The 23,592-nt window shown below is 38.6% G+C and overlaps 1 protein-coding gene across 1 annotated transcript in view; it reads left to right on the forward strand.

Moving 5' to 3' along the window:
- The window catches only part of LOC139687066 (uncharacterized), a 201,891-nt gene extending 184,122 nt beyond the window's left edge, over positions 1 to 17,769 (forward strand). The window contains exon 4 of the mRNA XM_071584171.1: positions 13,772 to 17,769. Within this exon, the coding sequence (XP_071440272.1) occupies positions 13,772 to 15,979 (2,208 nt within the window). The 3' untranslated portion in view covers positions 15,980 to 17,769. The remainder of the gene's footprint in view (positions 1 to 13,771) is intronic.
- Positions 17,770 to 23,592: the final 5,823 nt, after the last annotated feature.

A 23,592-nucleotide genomic window follows, 5' to 3' on the forward strand; every position in this document is an offset into this window, starting at 1 on the left:
AGCTTGATTGAGATATGGGCATGTCAACATGCAAAATTCTGACATTATTATTAGAATACTAAAATGATTCCCCTAAAATATAAAAGTAGATGTAATATACAATGCAGGCCAACAACTTTGATTTAAGTAATAATATAGGTTAAACCCCTCCCCGGACTACAACCTTGACGTGGTGGAAGGGCTTGTGCCGATGACCCCTAGAGCTGTGCTGGCGGGAGTAATAAAAATTGCTCCTGGTATGGCCACCCATGCAAATGAGGTCGAAGGTTAGGAGCCTGACGAAAGGTAGTCCACGCAGCGTCTGTTCCTCGGTGAGGCGGCTGCAATGCCGTCTGACCCCTGTGGGGCAGCCAGTAAGTGATGGTGTCACGTTACAAAACAATATTGAGGAAGGCAACGGGAAACCACCTCAATTATCTTTCCCAAGAAAAATATGATGGACAATAGAGATATTTTGAGTCCTGGCAACCATGGGGGTGGGCCCAATCGGCCGTGTGTAGTGCCCGGCAGCGGGGGAGGCAAGGCTTCCGCGGTCGTCATCCCACGAAACCCGTGCAAGGGAAAACCAGCAGCAGCAGGACAGAAGACGCAGGAGAAGAAGACCACATTAGTTAGAATAGGAACGTGGAATGTCAGGACAATGATGAGGACAGGGAAATTGGAGAATGTTAAGCGAGAGATGGAAAGGGGAAATATAGATATTTTAGGTCTATGCGAGGTGAGATGGAAAGATAGCGGGGATCACTGGAGTGATAAGTATAGACTAATATACAGCGGTGGGGACGAGAGCCAACGAGGGGTTGCCATAGTATTAAATGAAGAGGTAGGAAGAAGCGTAGTCAACATAGAGCAGGTAACGGATAGAATACTACTAGTGGAGATAAAAGCAGAACCGACGAACTTAGTTATTATTCAGGTATATAGTACATGCCACCGAGCAACCATAAGGAAGAAGCGGTCGATAGGATATACGATCAGTTAGAGGACATGATCGCGTGTGTTCCTGCAGTGAAACATTTGATAGTGATGGGGGATTGGAATGCGACGGTAGGTGAAGGAAGAGATGGTGATGAGGTGGGGGACTACGGTTTAGGCACGAGGAATGACCGCGGGGAGAAAGCAGTTGAGTTCTGCAGGAGACAGGGGTTAGTCATAACCAACACCTGGTTTAGACACCACAAAAATCGCAGGTATACATGGAAAATGCCAGGTGACTCAGGAAGATATCAGCTAGATTATATCCTGGTGAGACACAGGTTTAGAAAACAGTGTGATAAATTCCCACAGCTTCCCGGGAGCGGATGCGGACTCAGACCAAAATTTAGTTGTTATGAAATGTAGCGTACGTTTCAAAAGGCAGGGGCGGCGAGTTAGAAAATGGAATGTAGAAGCATTCAATGGATTGAAAAGGAAGGAATACAAACAGGCGGTAGAGAAAATCATGGAGGATGGTAAAGGGCTTAGTACTATCGAAGAAAAATTGGAAATGATCAAGAAAGGGTTTTCTAAAGCTGCAAAAGACACTATTGGAACCATTAACGCTAAAAGGACTAGGAAACCATGCATCACGGATGAGATGATCACAAAGATGAATGAGCGGCGAAAATGGAAGAATATAAATACAGAATCAGGCAAAATGAAGTACAAAGAATTGAACAATAAATTGAGGCGGGCAACAAATAAAGCAAAAGAAGCATGGTGGAAGACGCAGTGCGAGGATATGGAAAGTCTGCAGAGGAAGGGTGAAATCGGTGGGCTGTACAGCAAAGTTAAATCGTTATCAGGAAGTAAGAAAGGAAGAGCTATGCTAACAGTTAGAGATAAGGTGGGTAAGGTAATAGTTGACGCAGGAAAGATCCAAGAGAGATGGAAGGAGTATATAGAAGAACTGTATAGTAAAGAACTCAGACCAACAAAGTTAGACATAGAAAAGGAACATGATGTAGAGGAAGATTGCTTAGGTCCAGGCATACTAGACAATGAGGTAGAAAGGGTATTAAGGGAGATGAAACTAAATAAGGCCGTGGGGGTGGATAACTTTCCTGCGGAACTTTTAGAATGCTTAGGAAAATGTGGGAGGAAAAGCCTATATGGACTGATCCATAGTATTTATGACAAAGGAATCTGGCGGGAAGACTTTGAGAGATCAGTTTTAGTTCGTATTCCGAAAAAGGTAAAGGCCACGTCATGTGAGGACTATACCTGTAGGACAATTAGTTTGATATCCCACGCAGCTAAAGTTGTTCTCAGGATCATAAACAAAAGGATAGAGAGTAGGGCAAATGATTACTTAGGGGATGATCAGTTTGGGTTTAGGAAGGGGAGAGGTACGCGCGATGCCATTGCTGTAATGAGATTATTAATCGAGAGGAATATAGAACACAACCAGGAGGTATTTGCCTGTTTCGTAGATTTCGAAAAAGCGTTTGATAGAGTGAATTGGGTAAAACTAATTAGTATTCGGCAGAAAATAGGAATAGATTGGAGGGAAAGGAGGCTAATCCGCAACCTGTACATGTCTCAGACTGCTCAGGTGTGGGTGGGAAACGGGGAGTCAGGATGGGCAGTGCTAGGAAGGGGTGTAAGGCAGGGTTGCAGAGGAAATGATCAAAGAGGCATGGGGAGAACTAGAGGTAGGAATGAAAGTGGGCGGGGAATTCGTAAAGTCAGTTAGGTTTGTTGATGACCAAGCTTTAGTTTGTCTGTCAGCCAAGGGGCTGCAAGCATTGCTGAGTGAATTGGAAATTCAGTGCAACAGGTATGGGATGAGAATCAATATTAATAAAACAAAGGTTATGCGATTTTCTAGAAAGAAAAAGGCCAAGCTTAACATTAAAATAGGAGGGCAAAAACTAGAGAAGGTAGAACAGTTTACGCATCTCGGTAGTGTTTTGGACCAACACGGTCAAAGAATTAAGGGCGTAAGGAGAAGAATTGCGCTAGGCAAAGAGGCTTTCACAAGGAGGAGGGAGTTGATGACACGGACGTTGAGTAAGGATGTTAAGAAAATACTCGTAAACACTTTGATATGGAGCGTAGCTATGTACGGTGCGGAAACGTGGTCATTAAAGCAGGAGGATAGACGTAGATTGGAGGCTTTTGAAATGTGGGTGTGGAGAAGAATGGAGAAGGTGAAATGGACAGAGAAGAAAACAAATGAGGAAGTACTTGGTATGGTGGGCGAAGAGAGGGGTTTGTTGGGAGAAATCCTATGGAGGCAGGAAAAGTGGATGAAGGGGGTGTTGACCGGCAGTGGGATGTTGAAGACTGTGATAGAGGGTAGAATGTTGGGCAAAAGAGGAAAGGGAAGGAACAGGATAGGGATGTTGGACGGGATGAAGGGAGGAAGAAAGTACTCAGAGATGAAGAGGGACCTGATATAGAGTAGGATGATGGATTTTGTGTTTTGTTAGGAGTAATAAAATATTTGTTTGGTAGTTGTGTCCATCCAAAAACCTACCTTAACCGGTAGATTACCTTTAAAAAAATAGGTTAAACTTGAAGTATTTCTTTGCAAATTGAAACTGATAAATGTGTATGGAACATTTTTTGACTGGATTCATTGCTACCTCACTAGTCACAGACACATAATTAAACTTAAAACTATAACAACTGATGCATTTGAAGAGCTCTCAGGCTGTTCGGCAGGCTCCCACTTTTTATATTTTTCTGATTTTAATTTACAGCAGAATCAAGACCATTAACCTGACAAATAATTCACAACATATATACGGATGAATTAATTTTATCTGCATTTCAAACTAATTTCATGATCACCTATGCCTAAGGTTTTTGGATTAACTTTTTATTTATTTATTTAGCCTGAGTCTAAAAACAGCACTTTTTGATCTTTTACATCGGACTATTAAAAGTGGTAACAATGGGCATGTTTACCAATACCCAAGCCCTAGGTGGAGATATACCCACCCAGGCAGTAATCAAACCCGCGACCCTGGGGTTGGCAGACGAGGACATTATTCCACCGCCACAAGGGCCAGCAGTATTTAGTAATTATATTTAATTGGTTTCAAAACAATAAGTTACATTTAATATAAATATCATAGTGAAGTTTCCTTTTCCAAAAAACCTTTTAATATTATTTAATCATTAATGGAATACCTATCCATGTACCATTTTTTTGAGTTTTAGGAATTCTATCACTTCTTATCATTTAAGATTCAGTTTCACCTGAATGTACCTAGCGGAAAGATCCTTGTGGTGGACAAGTTTCATTTATAGTTCCCTCGGGAAAACCAAAGATATTTCTAGGTAAATAATTAAACACCTACTTTTTCCTAGTAAAATCAATTCTTGAATATTGCTTTTTCTAATTATAAATAAAAAAATTAAAATTATAATTTAACTTAGACATTAGGCCTCACTTACTTTTATCAAATACTATAGTAAAAGTCTCTCACATAACTCTTGCTTCCATAATTATATTATGTACTTTTACAGCTACATGAATTTGTTTTTTGACATTTATTCTAATATTTTCCCTTGGTTTTAACAAAAGGTCTAGTCCTCGCCAATGTTTACCTTTAAATGGGTTTTCAATAAATTCATTTATTCTGATTAGTTTTATGGCAATTGTTAGACTATTTGAACCTATTTAGTATCAAAATTAATATTTTTTCTCTTTTACACACATTTTTTTACTATGACTTAATTGTTAAATTGGGTTTTGCTGGTTATAAACAATATTACAATGCTGTTATTATTTTATAGCCATGACAATGGAAAACTGAGTACGTACCAAAAAAGTACAAACAAAAGCTTGTTTGCTTCAAAAATATACTTCTTAAAGAACTTCTTTGTCCCACATCGTATTTTCCTTGCACCTTGGGCAGAATGCAATAGCTACATAGATCTGTGAATAAGTACATAAATACATTGAAGTCTCAAAAAAAAGTCATTTGACGATCAATGGATAACATCTCACTTCACCTAAGATGATGGTTAAGGTGCAAGAATTTTAAAAAAATAATCACAACAAAATCTATTGATTATTATCTTTCCTAATCTTATCGTTGATGAATACTGACGAATGTTTAAAAAGTCATCCTCAGAAAGTTTTGCCTCATTCCCCTCATTGGCTCTACCATTTCCAAAATAAGCGTCTCTTGGCCTTGAATAAAATCATTTTAATAATGTTTACACAATCATTACAATCTGAAATAAATCCTCAATGCCACTTGCTGACTCTGTGAAGACTTCTATTATTGTGAAGTTGTTACCATAGGATTGATAGTAAGGTGCTTTGAAATAAGCAGCTTGGTTGGAGTAATGATGTTCATATATACAGCTACAGTGGGCTTTTGAATAGCCCAGTCTAAATTAAGCTCAACAAATTAACATTCCAAAACATTCAGGTAAGTGTATCACAAGCTACACCAAAGAAGGTTAGAGCAGGCAGGTTTTGCTGCAACTATTTATTTCAGATAAAATATACATTAACACTAAAGTGTTCACTCAAAATTTCTGGCACAAATTCAAATAAATCAGTTTTATTCAAACATTTTATAATATATATGTATTTATGAAAAATGATTTGGTCATTCTCTCCAATAACCGAATTTGGAGAAAAATATATAAACTCCACCATCATCAAATGAAAAATTATCCACTTCTAACACTGTAACATTTTCAACCCCCTTCAATCTGATGACACTCATTTATTTACACAGACACACTTATGCATAAATAAACCATAGCTACGTTTAATACTGACAAAATGTCAACTAATGACAACAAATGGGAAAAAATTAATACATATATTAGAAGAAAGGCATGTGGAGGGGATTGTGCAATTTCTTCCAACAATAGTACTTATCGATTATTATTTCAACATATATTTTCCTATGACTCATTAGTCACAGCACCAAAAGACATGCCAAAAAACATTATTTAAGTGCTACCCAGAATAATCATAATAGGTAAACTGAAAATGAAGAGATGGAAATGAGCTGATTTAAAAAAATTACTATAGTTACATGCCATACCCTATGCAAGGAAAGAATCAAAGTGAGAAGTTGATTTGTCAAATCAAACCTTTTTAACTATTTAGAGATTATTGCATTGCACTTACTGCAGGCATTGTACTACAAATCATATTCAATAATTGACACAATTAGAAAAAAAGTCTTATGACTTTTAAAGATCTGTAAATGTATGCAAGAAATGTCGACATCATGCTAGATAAACAGAAATTAAGTAACTAGGTACAGCTCCTTTAGGGGCAAAGTTCATTGGCACATGAGCCCACCGTCCGTCAATCACCAACGGAATTCATGGTCTTCCCTAAATATAAAGACGATTTTTAATGTCTTTTCTTGTAATTGGTCGTTTATGAGGAAGATTTTTAGGCAAATTGAAGAGAAACTTTTGCTATAACCTGTCTATGGGCTTGTGTTTTTATATTTCTGTTTTCTTCTGAAGTGATACCAACAAGTTTTCTTCAAATTACCTCGAAGTGTTTTCCATATCTGTATTCTCTAATTGAAAATGTTGAATATTGTGAGCTCGAACAGTTACTGAGCAATGATGTGAGCCTAATAGTCATATTAGAAAGTATATTTTTGTACAAAGAGTCTCGTAGATGCGAGGATCTTTGTCTAATTCTACATCGAACAATTTTTACGGAATCGCAAAATAATGTTAAAAATTAGAAGAAAAAAATAATAGTGATGTTTAATAAACCATTGTATGAGATGCGATGGGAATGAAGAGAGAAAAGGGCGGAACTGCAGTTAATATGAGCTATTTCCTATCTGAGTACTGAGTTCTGCCGACTGATTAAAGCGAAAGATCATCTAAAAAGAGTTGCATGTCTTTGCGGACCGAAAGTTGAGCGTTATAAGCAGTTAATGACTCCGTTAAAAGTTACTGTTCGGCATCTCCCGCAGTTTCTTTGGAATTTGTCATAGTAGTATTTACCTATTTGGCATTTGCCCTTATGGGGAAGCACTATGGGGAAACAATGTGTCTTAAAGAGACACAATATTAAGCGGCAACGTTCTGAATGAGTTCCATTGCATATTAATTAACTACATTCATTTTCACCGCATGATTTGACTCTCATTCATTATCTTCAATATCATGACAAAGGTTCTTTTAATATTCACCCCAATAGTCTCAAACTCCGCATTCATTTTAGACAATGTCACTAGCTCTTATTATTTATTGTCTTTAAACCTTTGCTCTGTCCTTGAATGTTCTCTTTCTCGGTTAAAAAGAGCTTCTTTTTTCCATCCAAATTTCTTCTTCCACTTTTAGCGTTGTTTTCAAACTTCCTATCGAAGCATTCTTTGATTGCATAGTATTTACACTGGAATTTTCCAGCTGAGATACAATGACTATGACGTCATGTACATAAGGAAAATCGGGCGGAGGAATTAAAGTGAGACAAAAATAATATCTCCACGTATCTTTCCAAAGCAGTCTGATAAAGGTCATCTCTTAAAGCACTTAATTTAGCCTGGGTATTGGAGTGATTTCAGACCAATTCCCTTCCATTAGAAGGGAAATGGTGAGCGCCTACACAGCCTAGGGGAAATTCAGATGATCATGCTTTGGGAAATACACGGAAATGTAACAAGTCCTCCTCCCTAATCATTTATCTCTTTTTAGTATCCCACTGCCTTGTATCTCCTCGTCGAACTTCTGTCGCCTCACCTGAATCATGCTCACAGCGATTCGCACCGAACACACCATGTCCATCTCATTTCCTCCCTATCCATATCTGCCACAATACATAACTAGTCGGAACATATGTCTAGGATGCAATTGAACCTATTTGTACCTTGGCGAGCAAAACTAGTTCCACCATTTTTTTACTAAACAAACTGTGGATCCTTACAAAGCCAATTTCAATCCAGTAATTCTTGATTTGAGTTCTTTGTATTAAAACAACATGTGCTACCAAGCGCTAAGCTTCGTAAATAAAAAGATGGAACATAATGCTTGGTCCAAAATTACAATTTTCTACAATTCGAACTTAATTCATTTCGACGTATACTTCAATAAGTTTAGAGTATCCTCAAATACAGAGTGACGATCAATGTCACCAAATATAAGTATTTGCCCAGAAATGATGATGGAAGGGGCAGGTAATTGAAGAGGGGAAAGAAAATTTAGGAATAAAGGAGGGGGGTTTGGGAAGTGTGGGCTTGATAATTAGAAAGCAATTGAGAATTTTAAATTTCCCAAACCCTGACTGCCATTTAAAATATTGTTTACCCCGCACATCCAAAGCATTCCTACCAATTCCAGCATGATCACACCCTATGTTTCTCGTTGTTTTTTATGCGTCACTCTTCATACTTCCATAAGAGAGGTGAAATACTAGTGGATGGGCGCTGGGCTGCTGACGGGAGGGCCCTGGTTTGATTCCGTATGACAACTCGGAACCCTAATCTTTATTCAAGCGGCGTAAATTTTCGGATTCCAGATCATCCTGGGAAACCATACCTGGAATATAGAAATTAACTGACCCCCCCGACTTCCCTCGATTGGTCAATTTTACATACCGTTGGGCATAGTACTAGGTTATTTCTATTCGTTACGTATCAAACCATATGCATTCTAAACGCAGTCATCCTTGAGGGTACACAACCCGCACATTGATAATGCAATGTAAATGGTAGCACTACCAGGATACTTTGGATTTGGGTGTGCTCGTAGAGCCTAGAGGCTCACAACATTTTTTCTAATAGTAGAAAAGTCCAGGAAGTAGTATTACCAGTCTACTTCCCTCTTGATTTAAAAAAAATATAGCGCACCAATTCCAATTTATTTGATCCTATGGAAGATCTAAGGAGAATCTAAGATTCTATTGTAATTAGTGCCAGTTATTTCTCATAGTGTGATTATATTTCGTGAAAAACGATACACGGATTAACATGAATATTCCAAACATTTACAATAAATGTACCTAAAGGCACTTAATTGAAGAAACTGGTTTCATCCAAAGATCTATATGATCGATATGAAAGATTTATATGATCGGGTCCCTCAATTTTATCCCACAAGGATGTCTAAAAGTAATAGAACTTTATGCCTCAATTTAAAATGCAAACTTACATTTGAAATGTATCTAAATACTAGAGTTATGCCTAATTATAGTACAGTTGACTACGTAATTGATCCCCGGATCTGCAACATCTCGGGAGGAATACCTCCCTGGGGAACCGAGGTGAAAACTACCGTCGTGGAAAAATTATGAAAAGGAGAGAAAAGAGCGAATACGTATGCATTGGCTTCAATTTCCCAAATTTATATGTGTTAACGAGTCCACTGACAACTGCCCTAATCACATGCTGTATTAAATTTTAATTTTTTTCAAGTAAATGGGATACATTCAGTTCCAACTTATCAGCCTACTTCCTATAACCTTCAATCATATTATTATGTGGATGATCAATCAATTGGCTGCATATCGCTCAGGAGTTTTACAGATTTAATCATAGTTTTGACTTATTTAAGCAGAATTTCTAACGATCACTTTAAAAGACATCTAGTGTGCACTCAAATTGAACACCTTATTCTAAAACTTGATTTAATTTTATTGCAATTTTTGCAAAATATTTATTTTTATTGCAATTTTTATTTATTTTGAAAGACTGGGAGTTCACAAGTATATTTACGTCAAATTTTTCTGAGATTTTTGTGAGCTGGAGTTAATATTTTGTAAATCGTAGTTTCATAGTCACTCCTATATGTAATTTTTCATGCTATGGTCGGAAAATAATTTAAAAAATGGTCAATGAGGACTTGCTTCCAAAGTCAATTATGATATAAATTTAAATAAATCATAACTCTGGCAATTCATCTGTACATACGAGGTCTGTTCAAAAAGTATGGCGACTTTTGTATTTTTTCAAAAATTATTTATTTATTTATGAATATCTATTTCGTTGCCTTCAATTTCCCCATTAGATATCATACACTTGCGCTAACGTTTTTTCCAACCCTCGAAGCACTTCAAAAAAATTATTTTTTGTGATCTTGTTCAGCTCCACCTTCGATGCAGTCTTTATCTCGTCATCGTAGCGTAGCGTCGTCCTTTCGTGGGCCTCTTCAGTTTCGGGAAAAAGATAAAGTCACTGAGGGCAAGATCTGGGGAATAAGGTGGCTGTGGCATTCTTTGTGTGTTGTTTTTGGCCAGCATTTTGCGCACGAATAACGATGTGTGAGCAGGAGCGTTGTCAAGGTGCAAAACCCAATTTTTGTTCTTCCACAAATCTGGGCGTTTGTGGCGGATTACTTCACGCAAATCGCCATAACTTGCATTTAATATTCTTTATCTACCGTTTTACCCTGTTGCAAGAACTGATAACGTATCACGTCCCTGAAATCGAAGAAAACTCTAAGCAAAACTTTCACATTCGACCAAACTTGGCGCGCTTTTTCTGGTCTTGGCTCGTGCTGCAGCTTTCATTGGGATGATTGAGCTTTAGTTTCCACGTCATAACCATACAGGGTTCGTCCGGAAAATAAGTGTACTGATTTTTTCCCGCCGCTCCAGGCGCGCCCAGCACCGCTCTGACGGGCTGCGATTGGAGGGGGGTATGTTGGCAAGCGACGCTGAAAAAGGCAGTCGGCTCTAAGCTGTGGTGTAGTGAGGAGCTCTGTTAACGCGAACCTCCACGCTCGACCCACGTCACGGAACGTGATGCCGAAGTTTTTGGAGCAGCGTTATTCCATCAAATTTGCGGTAAAGCTTGGGACATCGTCTACCGAAACTGTCGGTATGATTAACCAGGCTTACGGGGAGTCAGCCATGTCCAGAAACATGATCTTTCGGTGGCACAAGATGTTCGTGGAGGGCAGAGAAGAGGTCGACGACGAGTCTTCGAGAGGTTCCCGATGATGCCTTCGCGGGAGCGTTCCAGGAATGGGAACGCCGCTGGAACAAGTGTATCGACTCACAAGGGTCCTATTTTGAGGAATATTAGCTTAAGATATGTAAAAGTGCAATAAATATTTTTTCCTGAGCTCAGTACACTTATTTTCCGGACGAACCCTGTAAACCCATGATTCATCGTCACCACTTATGACCCTCTGGGGCAAATTTGGGTCGTCGTGAATAGATTCCAAAACCTCATTATGCCTTGTTGCTGTTTGTGGCCGAAATTGAGCGATTTTGGTACGAATTTCGCGGCGACCCGTGCCATGCTCAAATCATTGGTAAAATGGAATAACACGAGCCAATCGATACGTTTAGTTCCTCAGCAACTTCTCTGACGGTGATTTGTTGATTGGCCAATACTATTTTCTTCACTTCATCAGTGTTTTCGTCTATTGTAGACGTGCTCGGGCGTCCGGCACGCTCTTCGTCGTTCACGTCTTCTCGGCCCTCTGACACCGTTTTGTGCCACCGATAAGCGTTGCTTCGGTCCAAGGTAGCTTCTTCATATGTCACAGTCAACTAAATCAAATACACATAACCCGCGAAAATTCAAAATTCGCGATACTTTTTGAACTGACCTCGTAAAAGATTCAAAATATTAACTTCAAGGTTTGCTCTATTTTTCCATATAAATTAAGTATATTGAATGTTATCCTGTTTAACGGAGATTAAGGCTTGTTCTGTTATAATGAGTCATAGTCTTTCGGGTTAAGAGAGGTTTTTGAGTAACCTAGGCTCCACATAATACGTATATACGCAAGCCTTTCCTAACACACATTTAAGCACCCTAACCCCATTCTACGAATTTAAATGTCTCGTTTTTTTACTCCTTATATTTACCTGGCTCCCTTAATAACACCTTAAGTTATTTATTTCTAATATATAATTATTTCCTTAGTTCATTTGCGTTTTAACACTTTACCCAATTAAATGATTAGTTATTCTAAAAGTATTTTCCCAATCCGTTGAGAATTTTTCCAAGAATAATTCAAAGATATAAAATCTATGCAACACATTTAGTCGGTCGTGAAGTATGAAATATAACTTAGTACTAAGATTTTTCCCTGCTGCATAATTCCTCTTACGCAATACAAACACCATGTCACTGCTTACTTGATCCATGAATCTTAAGGGGTTAGTTGAGGAAACAATTAATTTTTAGATGGTTATTCTCGAGGAAAAATTGTAATTTCATACTGTTGAGTCACTTACATTTATGTCCTGCAATGCATGCGTCACTTCTTTGCAAAAGGTTTTGAAAGTTACGATTTTCCACTCAAACCCAGATCATGAAGTTTAAGTTGCGAAGGTATTTTGTCGTCCTTATTCTGGAAGAAATTAATATGGATTTTACGCTCATTTTTACAACCTTTCTGCTTGTGCCACCTATGAAAATACATGTTTTGCAGTATTAGGAACTCAATGGAAATAATATATCTTCGATGATAGTAGAATTTCTTAAAAGCCACTTTTGCTTGCAATGTACATTTGCTGGGGTGAATTAAGTTCATTTAACATCTTTTCATGGGTATGACTTTTCTTTCAGGGATAAATGTTTTACTTTCCATTGCCACCGCCGAAGAGGTTCCTAGGATTCTTTTGCTTTAAAGAAGTGGTCCATCAGCATTAGAGAGGGGTGAAATGAATATTAAACAATAAATCATGGCGTTTAGTTTTGTTGTTCCAATTGCTGACGCACTCAGCAGCCTTTCGGCTACCACGCATTTACAAAGCTGAATAGATTAGCTTCCCATTTCTGCAATAAGTTTTCATCAATTACAAAATTATTGCCCGCATATATTTAAGTAAACTTAAAGGATGTATACTTTTTATTTGCTTTTAAAAGCTTAAAAAATTAAATTATCAAGGGAACTACCAAACAGAATCTAAAAAAAATAATTACAATAATTGATGCCATTCAATCATAACCGTTTTCCCCGTTACAATTATCACGTAAACTACGAACTACGGTGCGTTGTTTGAAGATGATACCAGTGGAAAAAAGATATCCATTAAGGAGGAATTAAAACCTATTGAGCTTTGAGATTAAAGGTTCTTTTTGAGGAATTTGCTTTTGTTGAGGTTTGATGAAGTGTCAGTTTTATCTGATGCATCTTGACTCATTTGCACAAGTATTGACCAAAGCACTGGTGGGCTTGTCAAGTTCAATAAATGTGAATTTTCAGAGTGTGAGCCTTTGTTCGAGCCCATTATTTTTTGTCTTTTATCGGTTCACGTAGCTTTTCATCCGACTCTCTGGAATCTTGCTGCTATCTTAGACTTTGGGGAGATTTTAATTAATTGTCAAATTCAAATGACAATTTTGGTAATCCGTGTTATTTTATGGTAAAAATAACGGTAGCAAAATTAGACAGAATACAAAATAGAGTAATTACTCGCATATTGGACCGTATCACGCACGATTCCTATTCCTCACCACTCTGCCACCCTACATCGAAATAAAGTGCTGGAGCATGCATTCATATTTTTCAACAGGTGGAAGCCATGATGACTTCTCCGAAAATTACACGGGTAGATCACGATAAAAATGTGTAAATAGTCCAGTGCTTCAAAATTATTTTTTATATCATAATGAAATTCGATAGGAAATGTTCAGAGTTTTAGTTAATTTAATGGCTCGTTTTCCGTATCTTAAGATGTGAATTTTGTACATTCAAAATCCTCTATAACATTTTAACCCAAAAATTTAAAAACTGAGTTGTAGTGTAAGGGTAAATACCGAATCATGCACTGGTGGAGCTTGATTGTGCATGCCCATTGGGCATGAAACAACTCTGACTCCTGTGGCTTGAGCATTAATCGATCTTTAACATGCATTATCCTTTCTCTCCCTCCGCTCAGTGCTCCATTAATGGCGGCCGAAGTGACGCCACGTCCGACACTGCCCGGAACATGAAGGCTCTTCCCTCACTGGCGGGTGTGTGTACTCTCTTGGCAGCTGTGGCCGTAGCCAGGGGCGGCGGCGTTTCCACCGGGGGTGCGGCCCCATCACCGGGGACGGTCGAGGCGGTGGGGGCGGCGGGGGTGGCGGCGGGGCCACCGCCAGCACCTCCGCCCCCCCCGCGTCCACTATTGCCCTGCCCCTCCACCTGTCGCTGTGCCTACCTCATGTCGGCCGTATCCAAGCGCCGCCTCCTCACCACAGACTGCTCCAACCGCCGCCTCGAGAGCGTCCCAAGCGAAATCCCTGTGGCCACCGAGGCACTCTCCCTGAGGGACAACGTCCTCAAGGACATCCACGAACATCTGCCCTCTTTGTCCAACTTGCAGGAGCTCGACTTATCGGGGAACAGGATCAAGTCTCTGGGGAGGGGGGTTCTCTTTCAGAACATGAGCTCTCTTCGGTACCTGAACCTCGCCAAGAATGACCTCTCGACCTTGTTTAGCGATTCATTTTCCGGGCTGGAGCAACTTGAGGTTCTGACACTCACGGAGAATAGGATAACCTATATTGAAGACAGAGCTTTTGGGGTCTTGGAGAATTTGAGGAGATTATCTCTCGACTCCAACATGATCGGTTCCCTTTATGAGGAATGGTTTTTGGGGCTCAAAGCCTTGGTCAATCTTAGCCTTGCTCATAATATCATTCATCACATCAACCGAAATGTTTTCCGTGCTGCTTCGGAATTAAGGGAGCTTATCCTAAGTGGAAACAGGATTAATGGTATTGAGCCCTTGGGGTTCAATGGTCTCGAGAAATTAGATACACTAAGCATTGATGGAAATCTACTTGCAGCCGTTCCTACGTCATCTTTGCAAGCTTTACCGAATCTTCAATATCTCAAGATGGATCTCAATCCAATAAGTAAGCTACAAGCATATTCGTTCAGCGAAATTAAGGCACAAGAAGTCAGTTTGCACAATCTTCACGATTTACGAATAGTGGATGGTTTTGCATTCCATAACATGTTTAATATGACGGTACTTCGTCTACATGATAATGAGAAATTATCTTTTATCGATCCAGAGGCATTTGCTAATGCAACTGCCTTGAGAAAGCTGTACCTCCACAACAATAATTTACGAGGCGTAAGCAAGAGAATAGTAGAAAATCTCCCATCAGATGTTGAAATAACACTTTATGGAAACCCCCTTCTTTGCGATTGTAATATGCGTTGGATTCGCCAAGAAATGATGAAACCCAGAGCTGAATACAGGGTGAGCTTCAAGGAGGACAGTCATATTATCTGCGATCAACCCCCTGAAAATAGATTGAAGGTGATCAAAAGCATGGAAAATCGAAACATACCTAAGGAATGTGCGCCGACTATTATTGACTTTAGCTCAAATCGGACATTAACTCGTAAATTGGGAGATCCACTGACAATGGAATGTCGCGCTCTAGGAATACCTTTACCGAAGCTGCATTGGGTATTACCAGATGGCACTGTACTCAATTCCACGTCCAATTCCGTCAGAGTCCGACTTCGTAATCCGGGAACACTCATATTCTACCACCTGAAAGCAACAGACAGCGGACGCTATACATGTGTAGCCGAGAATTCAAGAGGAATGGATGACCTTTCTGTGTCCCTTAAAGTTACTGGCATTGATATTCATCTCTTTCCCACTGGTGTTTCATCAACATTTGTCACTCTTGTATGGAATGGCACAGCTCGTAATGCTTTCCCAAGTTACCAAATTTTGTATCAGTTAATAGGAGGCAGTTCAAGTGAAAGCAAATGGTCAGATGATCAGGTAAGTGTTAGTTCTTTTGGCCGTTCATATACCATTAATAATCTCATTCCAGACACTTGGTATAAATTTTGTATCACTTTTGAAGATAAGCAAGGGTTTTATATCAACATATCCTGCACAACTGCCAAAACTCAAGATGCAAAATTCATGCTTCAAGGGATCCAAAGAACATCTAATGTAGCAGTTGGTCTTGTACTTGGAATTCTAGCTACAAGCCTCATTGCGGTCATTTGTTTAGTGACACTAGCCGCAAGAAAGTATCGGCAGCGTTTTTACGAAAATCCAGATAAAAATTCTGTCATGTCTAATATTCCCCTGGACAACCTCTACAGCCCCCTTATGGGCTCTTGACAATCAGTCAACTGTGGTGGAAGCTCCTGCAACCGTCACCACATCTGCTCGAACCCAGAATCCGTATCAAGTTCCACAAAAAGTAGTCCTCGAAGAACCTGTAGAGATTCTGCATTAGAGGTGCAGCTCCATTGCTCTCCATTCGCTTATGAATTATCAGCCCCTACAGTGGCCATGTCTGCTGGCAGCGCAGCAGCTACGGGAGAAGTGATGGGTGTTAAAATTTCTAAAGAGGTGGCGTCCAGGGAGGCTGAGGTACCTTGCGAGTGCGACTTTGATGCTAGCGCACTGACAGACACAGACAAAGTGCTCAAGGAAGCAGGGGGCAGTGGTGGTCTTGTCGGAGTAGGATTGGTTGGGGCAGGCCTAGGAAATGGCGGTCTATCTGGTCAAACTGGAATAGGCATTGAGGGTGCGGGAGCAGCAAGTGGGACAATGACTGCAAGGCAAGTGTCTTAGCCAAGGTGTGGGCCTTTGACGAGCCCGTTCCAGCAGTCTCATCAAGCAACATATCGATTGGCAATAATAGATCCTGCCTAATATTACTATCGTCCATGCTGAACCTAGGTTAAATTGTTGTATGCATTCATTTAATTGCCTTATACACACCCTGTTATCACATCATGTGGCATGTTCTGGAGGGAAAGAAAAGATTGGACGTATAATGTATTATTTTTACTCAAGCTTATGCCAATGAAATATAATGCATAACTCGCCTTGATTGTATTGACATTTTGCCAAACAGGTAGAAGTTCTGTGAACTTGAATAAAAATATCCAAGTTAATATTTTCGTATTCCCAGAAGGGGAGTACTTGCAGGTAAAAGGTATTTGAATACAAATGGAGCCACCAAGTGCTAAATCAATATAATCTCTTTAAAATATTCAAAGTATATTCTGAGAGTAAACTTCAACTTTTTAGAAGTTTGCACAGAAGCCTCTTTAAAAGCTGTAAACTCTTTTTTTATTGTGTGCTTGTTGCACTTCTGGGAGTATGTGAAATCAAGTTCCTTTGTTATGGCTATCACTATCAATGTGCTTGTATATATGAACTTCTCTTGTATATGAGCGATTGTAAGCCACTTTTCACTTGCACATGAGCGAATGTAAGCAACACCATTCTTATAATGAAAAAATATATATACATTATTTACTCATGCAATGGCTTAACTCTTATTTTAAGAATGAAATTTAGAAAATATTTAACAATTCCTTTACAACAGTTAGTGCATTGCTCACACCATAATTGCAGAGGTATTTTTTTGGGAAGGAAATATGCCATCACATGAGCAAATAAAGTGTGTGTACATGCGTATTCATGTATGCTTGTGTGGACACATGCAACTGAAGAAACAAGGAGCACATGTGGATTTGTGTGTGCACACCTGCCTATGTCTAACATTTCTGCTTTATTCCAAGGGAGGAAATTGAAGAACTTTTTATTGCAAAATATAGTAAAGCTATGTGTACAAGTAGAGTCGTGGCATTGTGGATCTTTTGACTGAAATTGAAGAATCTTATGATGTTGTTAATTAGTCTTGCTTGAACATCACACGCAGAAGAATTAGTAAAATGGGTACACCACTGCAAAAATAATGTTACTTGTCCTATCAATGAAATGCACCAAAATTATCTATAGTGAGAATATGAAAAAATCAAAGATGTTGTAATTTTAAGAATTAATTTTTGATCCACAGTTTGATTAATATATTCTACATTATAAAATGATGTCGAATAATCCATTGTATTACTCAAAAATGTTTTCAGAAGCATATGACATTTTTATAACTAAAAGAGCTGAATAAGAATTAAATTGTGTTACTTTAATCTTGAAAAATTGTTCGTTTTTTCAGAAAGCTTTGACGTTTTCTTATGCCTTGAAAATCTTGGACTATTATCATTTTCAACCTTATAATAAACTGAAAATTGGATATCATCCACCCCATACGAAGACAGTAGCTTGACGCCATAGTCAGTTATTTTTCTGCGCAATTTACAATCATATAATATATAAAGAATAACATAAGTTGAACTTATTTTGTAAAATATTTTATTAAAATTTTCACAAGAACCACTTAAATCATAATAAAAAAAATTACTAACATTGATTAAGTTACCACTTCTAACATAATTTCTTGCAAATATGCGTTATAATATAAAGTAGCTAATTGTGGAAAATTTCCTACAAATTTATTTCAACGCTGAAGTAAACGTAATCAGATTTTCATCAAGAATGAACAAGTTACAAAGTCACAGTTTTTAAGATGAAATATCTACACAATAATATAAGTGGCGATTAGTCAAAAAGGGATAAATAGCTGCTGAGCAGGAATTAAATCGCCAAATGCATTGTATTGATTCCCTGGAAGATAGACAAAATTGGCATAATATAAGTGTTAACATTAAAAATTCAGAAAAACATTTATTTGTACAGTATATGATAATAAATAAGAGATAAATCACTTTCATTCATTGTCTTTCTTTTAAAATATCTAAATAAGTACTTTCATCGAAAATGCTGTGGAGTGTCTAGATGGCATTTCTTGCAGTGTTTCAATTTGGGTATTCTTGTGCTACTCTCTCAACCAAGCAACTTTTGTGCATTTGTGTAATTTCGTGTAAAACTCATTATGGTTATACCCTATAAACGTTTGCACTAACCTTCTCCTAACATTCTTACTCAACGTCCCCGTTTGTCACTTTTACCCCCTGGTGAATGCTTCTTCACTTAGCGTCATTCTTCATCTTCTTACGTTCATATTGCTTTCACTAAAATTGTGCAAAATACGAAATTTGTAGCATGCATACGATTTTTACCATTTTGGTTAACATGGAGTAGGTGTGGCTGGATGTAATTCCCAATTACCGGCGATGGCTGACTTCACCCCAGTCTTTTTTGGCACGTTTAAGTTTAAAACGCCACCTGGTCTGTCTGATCCTCACGCACAAATTCATAATGAACCAACCCCTTGGCGTCAAAATACACCATGAGCATGTTTTTAGCTCAGGGTTTGCTCTTTTGAGCCTTTTTCGGACGATTTCACGCCGTAGTGCGCCATTCGGAACTTTGCCGCTTTGTTTCCGGTTCGTATATGAATTTCCAAATTTCGTCTCCAGTGATTGAATTTTCCAAAAAAAAAAGCACCAAAGACACTCGTTTTGGAGCACCAGAAGTAACAGGGGCAACGAAGGAGTGGGAATAATCAATTACAACACATTGTTTTCTGTTTGCTAGGAAGGAAGAAAACATTTTCATAGATGTACCGATAATATTAAAGCGATTATCGAGTTTGTAAATTAGTAATTAGTGATGTATCTTATGGAAAACTTTAGTAAACTTGACGAAGCAGACGTCCACTTGAGATGAGAGTTAGAAGGCCTTCCTAAGTTGATATTGCAGCATTGAAAGTTTGTTTAATATCAACTATCCAGGAAAGAAACTATGTTGTTCTTCAGAAGTAAAGAGATGAGTGGAAGATCGATTCATTCGCTCCTCTATCCACAGGGACGCGAGATTCATGATGCGATGAATCCTTCATGTTGCTCAGATTTCTTTATAGGCAGAAATATTCCGTCTTCTTTTTCGTCCGAGTTACTCTTGGTCACCTTGTCGTGCGTGACATTTTCAATTGTTCACATCTCAGTGGCTAAAAACCCCGTGTAAAGAAATGTGCAACGTCCTGTGGATCTCGGGGCTTCCTTGCCTGTCCGCGAAATCATTGACCTAAATTGCAAGATCTAAATTATTGGTACAATTAGCAGCGTACTCTGCTTACGAGTTATTATTTTTTGAATTATTATTTTAATATTAAAATATATTTTTTCGAGTCCACTCATGTGAGTTATGAAGCATTCTTAATGAAAGAACGGTGTGTTATTGAAAATATCCTCATGTTTACTCAGACAAATACATATGCAATGGAAACAATAAAGGTTGAGCATGACTAAGAGTAAATTTTCGCTTACCATTTGCATAGATGCAGCGCCTTACAGAGATATGAAATGAAAACATGAATCTTAAAAATTCTTTGAACCCATCATGCACGATGTTTTGCAACCTGAAAAACTGCGGGATGGTTCTTAAGGTTCTTATAAACATTCTGATTGCCCCTGCTTCCTGATATCCATAGATTACATTTTACCCAGAGCATCGCACACACAATTTCCAGGAAGGTATTTGACCATCAAACATTATTTTGAATTGAAAATAGGGTTGCCATATGTCCTCAGAAAATGGGATTGTCCTAAATTTCAGTATCAATATAAGCATATTGACTATTTTTATAACATCAAAATGTCATTCACTATAAAACTATTGTAACCTCTGATTTTATCATCACCCAAGGAGTCTCTAAATCGTTGTCTCACAGTTACCTGCTAATACACGTACTCATCATGTTAGTAAAACTCTATGCTACTCTTTCTGATAATATAAGTCATCAATGATAGATGATGTAAATCACTACTGATACTACCAGCTTCCTGTTTTGTCATTTTCAGCCATACTTGATGCAGCAAGGGTACCTACATATCTACTATTTCCTTTGTGAATGTATTTTGTTATGGATATTATAGCAATTTTAAAAATAGAACAACAAACAATATGCTAACAACATGTTTGATTTTCATAGTTTCTTTCCTTACCCTTATGGCAACCTTTATTTCAAAGCATTTGCTGTTTTATTTCTCTCATGGTTTCATGCATTAAAAGGGATTGTTGTGAAAGAATTAATGTCTATTTCCAATCCTGATTTTTACTTTTTAACTGGTGCAAATCATACAACTGAAAAGCTAAACATCCCATAGGAAATGAACCTGAGAATTTTCTATCAGAAATTTAATATGTTAGGCTACTGAATAGGCTGCTGACCTGCTATTATGAGATCGTACCATTCTATGAATAACAGAAATGATATAGTGAATTGAGCCACGAGATACCCACCAGTCAATTCTTAGAATATGATGAACTTTGCTGACGAAATAAAATGATCAGTAAATATTCCGTTCATTCCACACATGCCTATCTAGAGGTAGATTGCAAATCACCTCAGCAGTGTCTACAAATCACCTCAACAGAGATGCTATGTCAGGGTGAATTTCATGTTTCTTGCAAAACATCAGCAGATTAAATTAACAGTTTCCAAATCATTATTCAAATAACAGAATAGTCAAACATTTTATACACAATTCATTACATTTCTTGCAAAACAAGAATCACTAATCCCATGGTCTTAGCATAATAAATTATTCAAATTACCTCTAAGGTACTAAAGTCAGTCCCAATGTAGTTATTACTTTTGCCATGGAATTGTGGGCAATTTAGAGAGTAAGAAATAAGGTTACAATTTACATGTCATGAACTAGGCACTAAGTAAGGCAAGTAGTATATGTTTCCCTCAACTTTATGCTTAAATGTCTCTGGCTTACTGTTTCTTAAATTTTAGTCATATTCTGAGACCATGATCTGTGTGTCGTCGCCATTAATATTATTATGGAAGGGTTTGGTAATTCGCAAGTGCCGTAGAAACACAATTGCTTTTAAGTTGGGTGGATGAAATATACCCAGGTCCTATCCACCCCAGTTCTCTCTAATACTGAATGAATAAGAGGAGTCTTTGTTTATAGACTCATTAACTAGTGCCTAAAACTGATCTCTCCAAACATATTATCCAGTCATCCATTTATCTGGATATGAAACCCTTAATTCACCTTTCCATGAACAGGGTGGTTTGTAATGAATTTTGCAAATTTTGCTGAAATCTTAGCTAACGGCTAAGGTTAAACTTTAAACCCAAATTATTATAATATTTCCCTGATAAGATATCACTTGAAATATCTGCTGATAACATCCAATTGTTTGAATTTAAACAGAGTATTTCTTACCACCCCTGGTATACGTAATTCAATTCATTTAGTAAAGCATATCCTATTTCTTTTGTTTCTCTTCTGGAGCCTGAACTGTGGGGACATTTTACAATACTTGATGAGACAAATCTTGAAAGTGAATTCTGGTAATCACCCAATTTAAACTCAAGGAAAAAGCTGGGATGAATCCCAGGTGCAAGCTTGATTGAGATATGGGCATGTCAACATGCAAAATTCTGACATTATTATTAGAATACTAAAATGATTCCCCTAAAATATAAAAGTAGATGTAATATACAATGCAGGCCAACAACTTTGATTTAAGTAATAATATAGGTTAAACCCCTCCCCGGACTACAACCTTGACGTGGTGGAAGGGCTTGTGCCGATGACCCCTAGAGCTGTGCTGGCGGGAGTAATAAAAATTGCTCCTGGTATGGCCACCCATGCAAATGAGGTCGAAGGTTAGGAGCCTGACGAAAGGTAGTCCACGCAGCGTCTGTTCCTCGGTGAGGCGGCTGCAATGCCGTCTGACCCCTGTGGGGCAGCCAGTAAGTGATGGTGTCACGTTACAAAACAATATTGAGGAAGGCAACGGGAAACCACCTCAATTATCTTTCCCAAGAAAAATATGATGGACAATAGAGATATTTTGAGTCCTGGCAACCATGGGGGTGGGCCCAATCGGCCGTGTGTAGTGCCCGGCAGCGGGGGAGGCAAGGCTTCCGCGGTCGTCATCCCACGAAACCCGTGCAAGGGAAAACCAGCAGCAGCAGGACAGAAGACGCAGGAGAAGAAGACCACATTAGTTAGAATAGGAACGTGGAATGTCAGGACAATGATGAGGACAGGGAAATTGGAGAATGTTAAGCGAGAGATGGAAAGGGGAAATATAGATATTTTAGGTCTATGCGAGGTGAGATGGAAAGATAGCGGGGATCACTGGAGTGATAAGTATAGACTAATATACAGCGGTGGGGACGAGAGCCAACGAGGGGTTGCCATAGTATTAAATGAAGAGGTAGGAAGAAGCGTAGTCAACATAGAGCAGGTAACGGATAGAATACTACTAGTGGAGATAAAAGCAGAACCGACGAACTTAGTTATTATTCAGGTATATAGTACATGCCACCGAGCAACCATAAGGAAGAAGCGGTCGATAGGATATACGATCAGTTAGAGGACATGATCGCGTGTGTTCCTGCAGTGAAACATTTGATAGTGATGGGGGATTGGAATGCGACGGTAGGTGAAGGAAGAGATGGTGATGAGGTGGGGGACTACGGTTTAGGCACGAGGAATGACCGCGGGGAGAAAGCAGTTGAGTTCTGCAGGAGACAGGGGTTAGTCATAACCAACACCTGGTTTAGACACCACAAAAATCGCAGGTATACATGGAAAATGCCAGGTGACTCAGGAAGATATCAGCTAGATTATATCCTGGTGAGACACAGGTTTAGAAAACAGTGTGATAAATTCCCACAGCTTCCCGGGAGCGGATGCGGACTCAGACCAAAATTTAGTTGTTATGAAATGTAGCGTACGTTTCAAAAGGCAGGGGCGGCGAGTTAGAAAATGGAATGTAGAAGCATTCAATGGATTGAAAAGGAAGGAATACAAACAGGCGGTAGAGAAAATCATGGAGGATGGTAAAGGGCTTAGTACTATCGAAGAAAAATTGGAAATGATCAAGAAAGGGTTTTCTAAAGCTGCAAAAGACACTATTGGAACCATTAACGCTAAAAGGAC

The sequence above is a fragment of the Hetaerina americana genome, unplaced genomic scaffold (assembly GCF_022747635.1).
Source record: "Hetaerina americana unplaced genomic scaffold, ioHetAmer1.1.p SCAF_16, whole genome shotgun sequence".
Classification (NCBI taxonomy): Eukaryota; Metazoa; Arthropoda; class Insecta; order Odonata; family Calopterygidae; genus Hetaerina; species Hetaerina americana.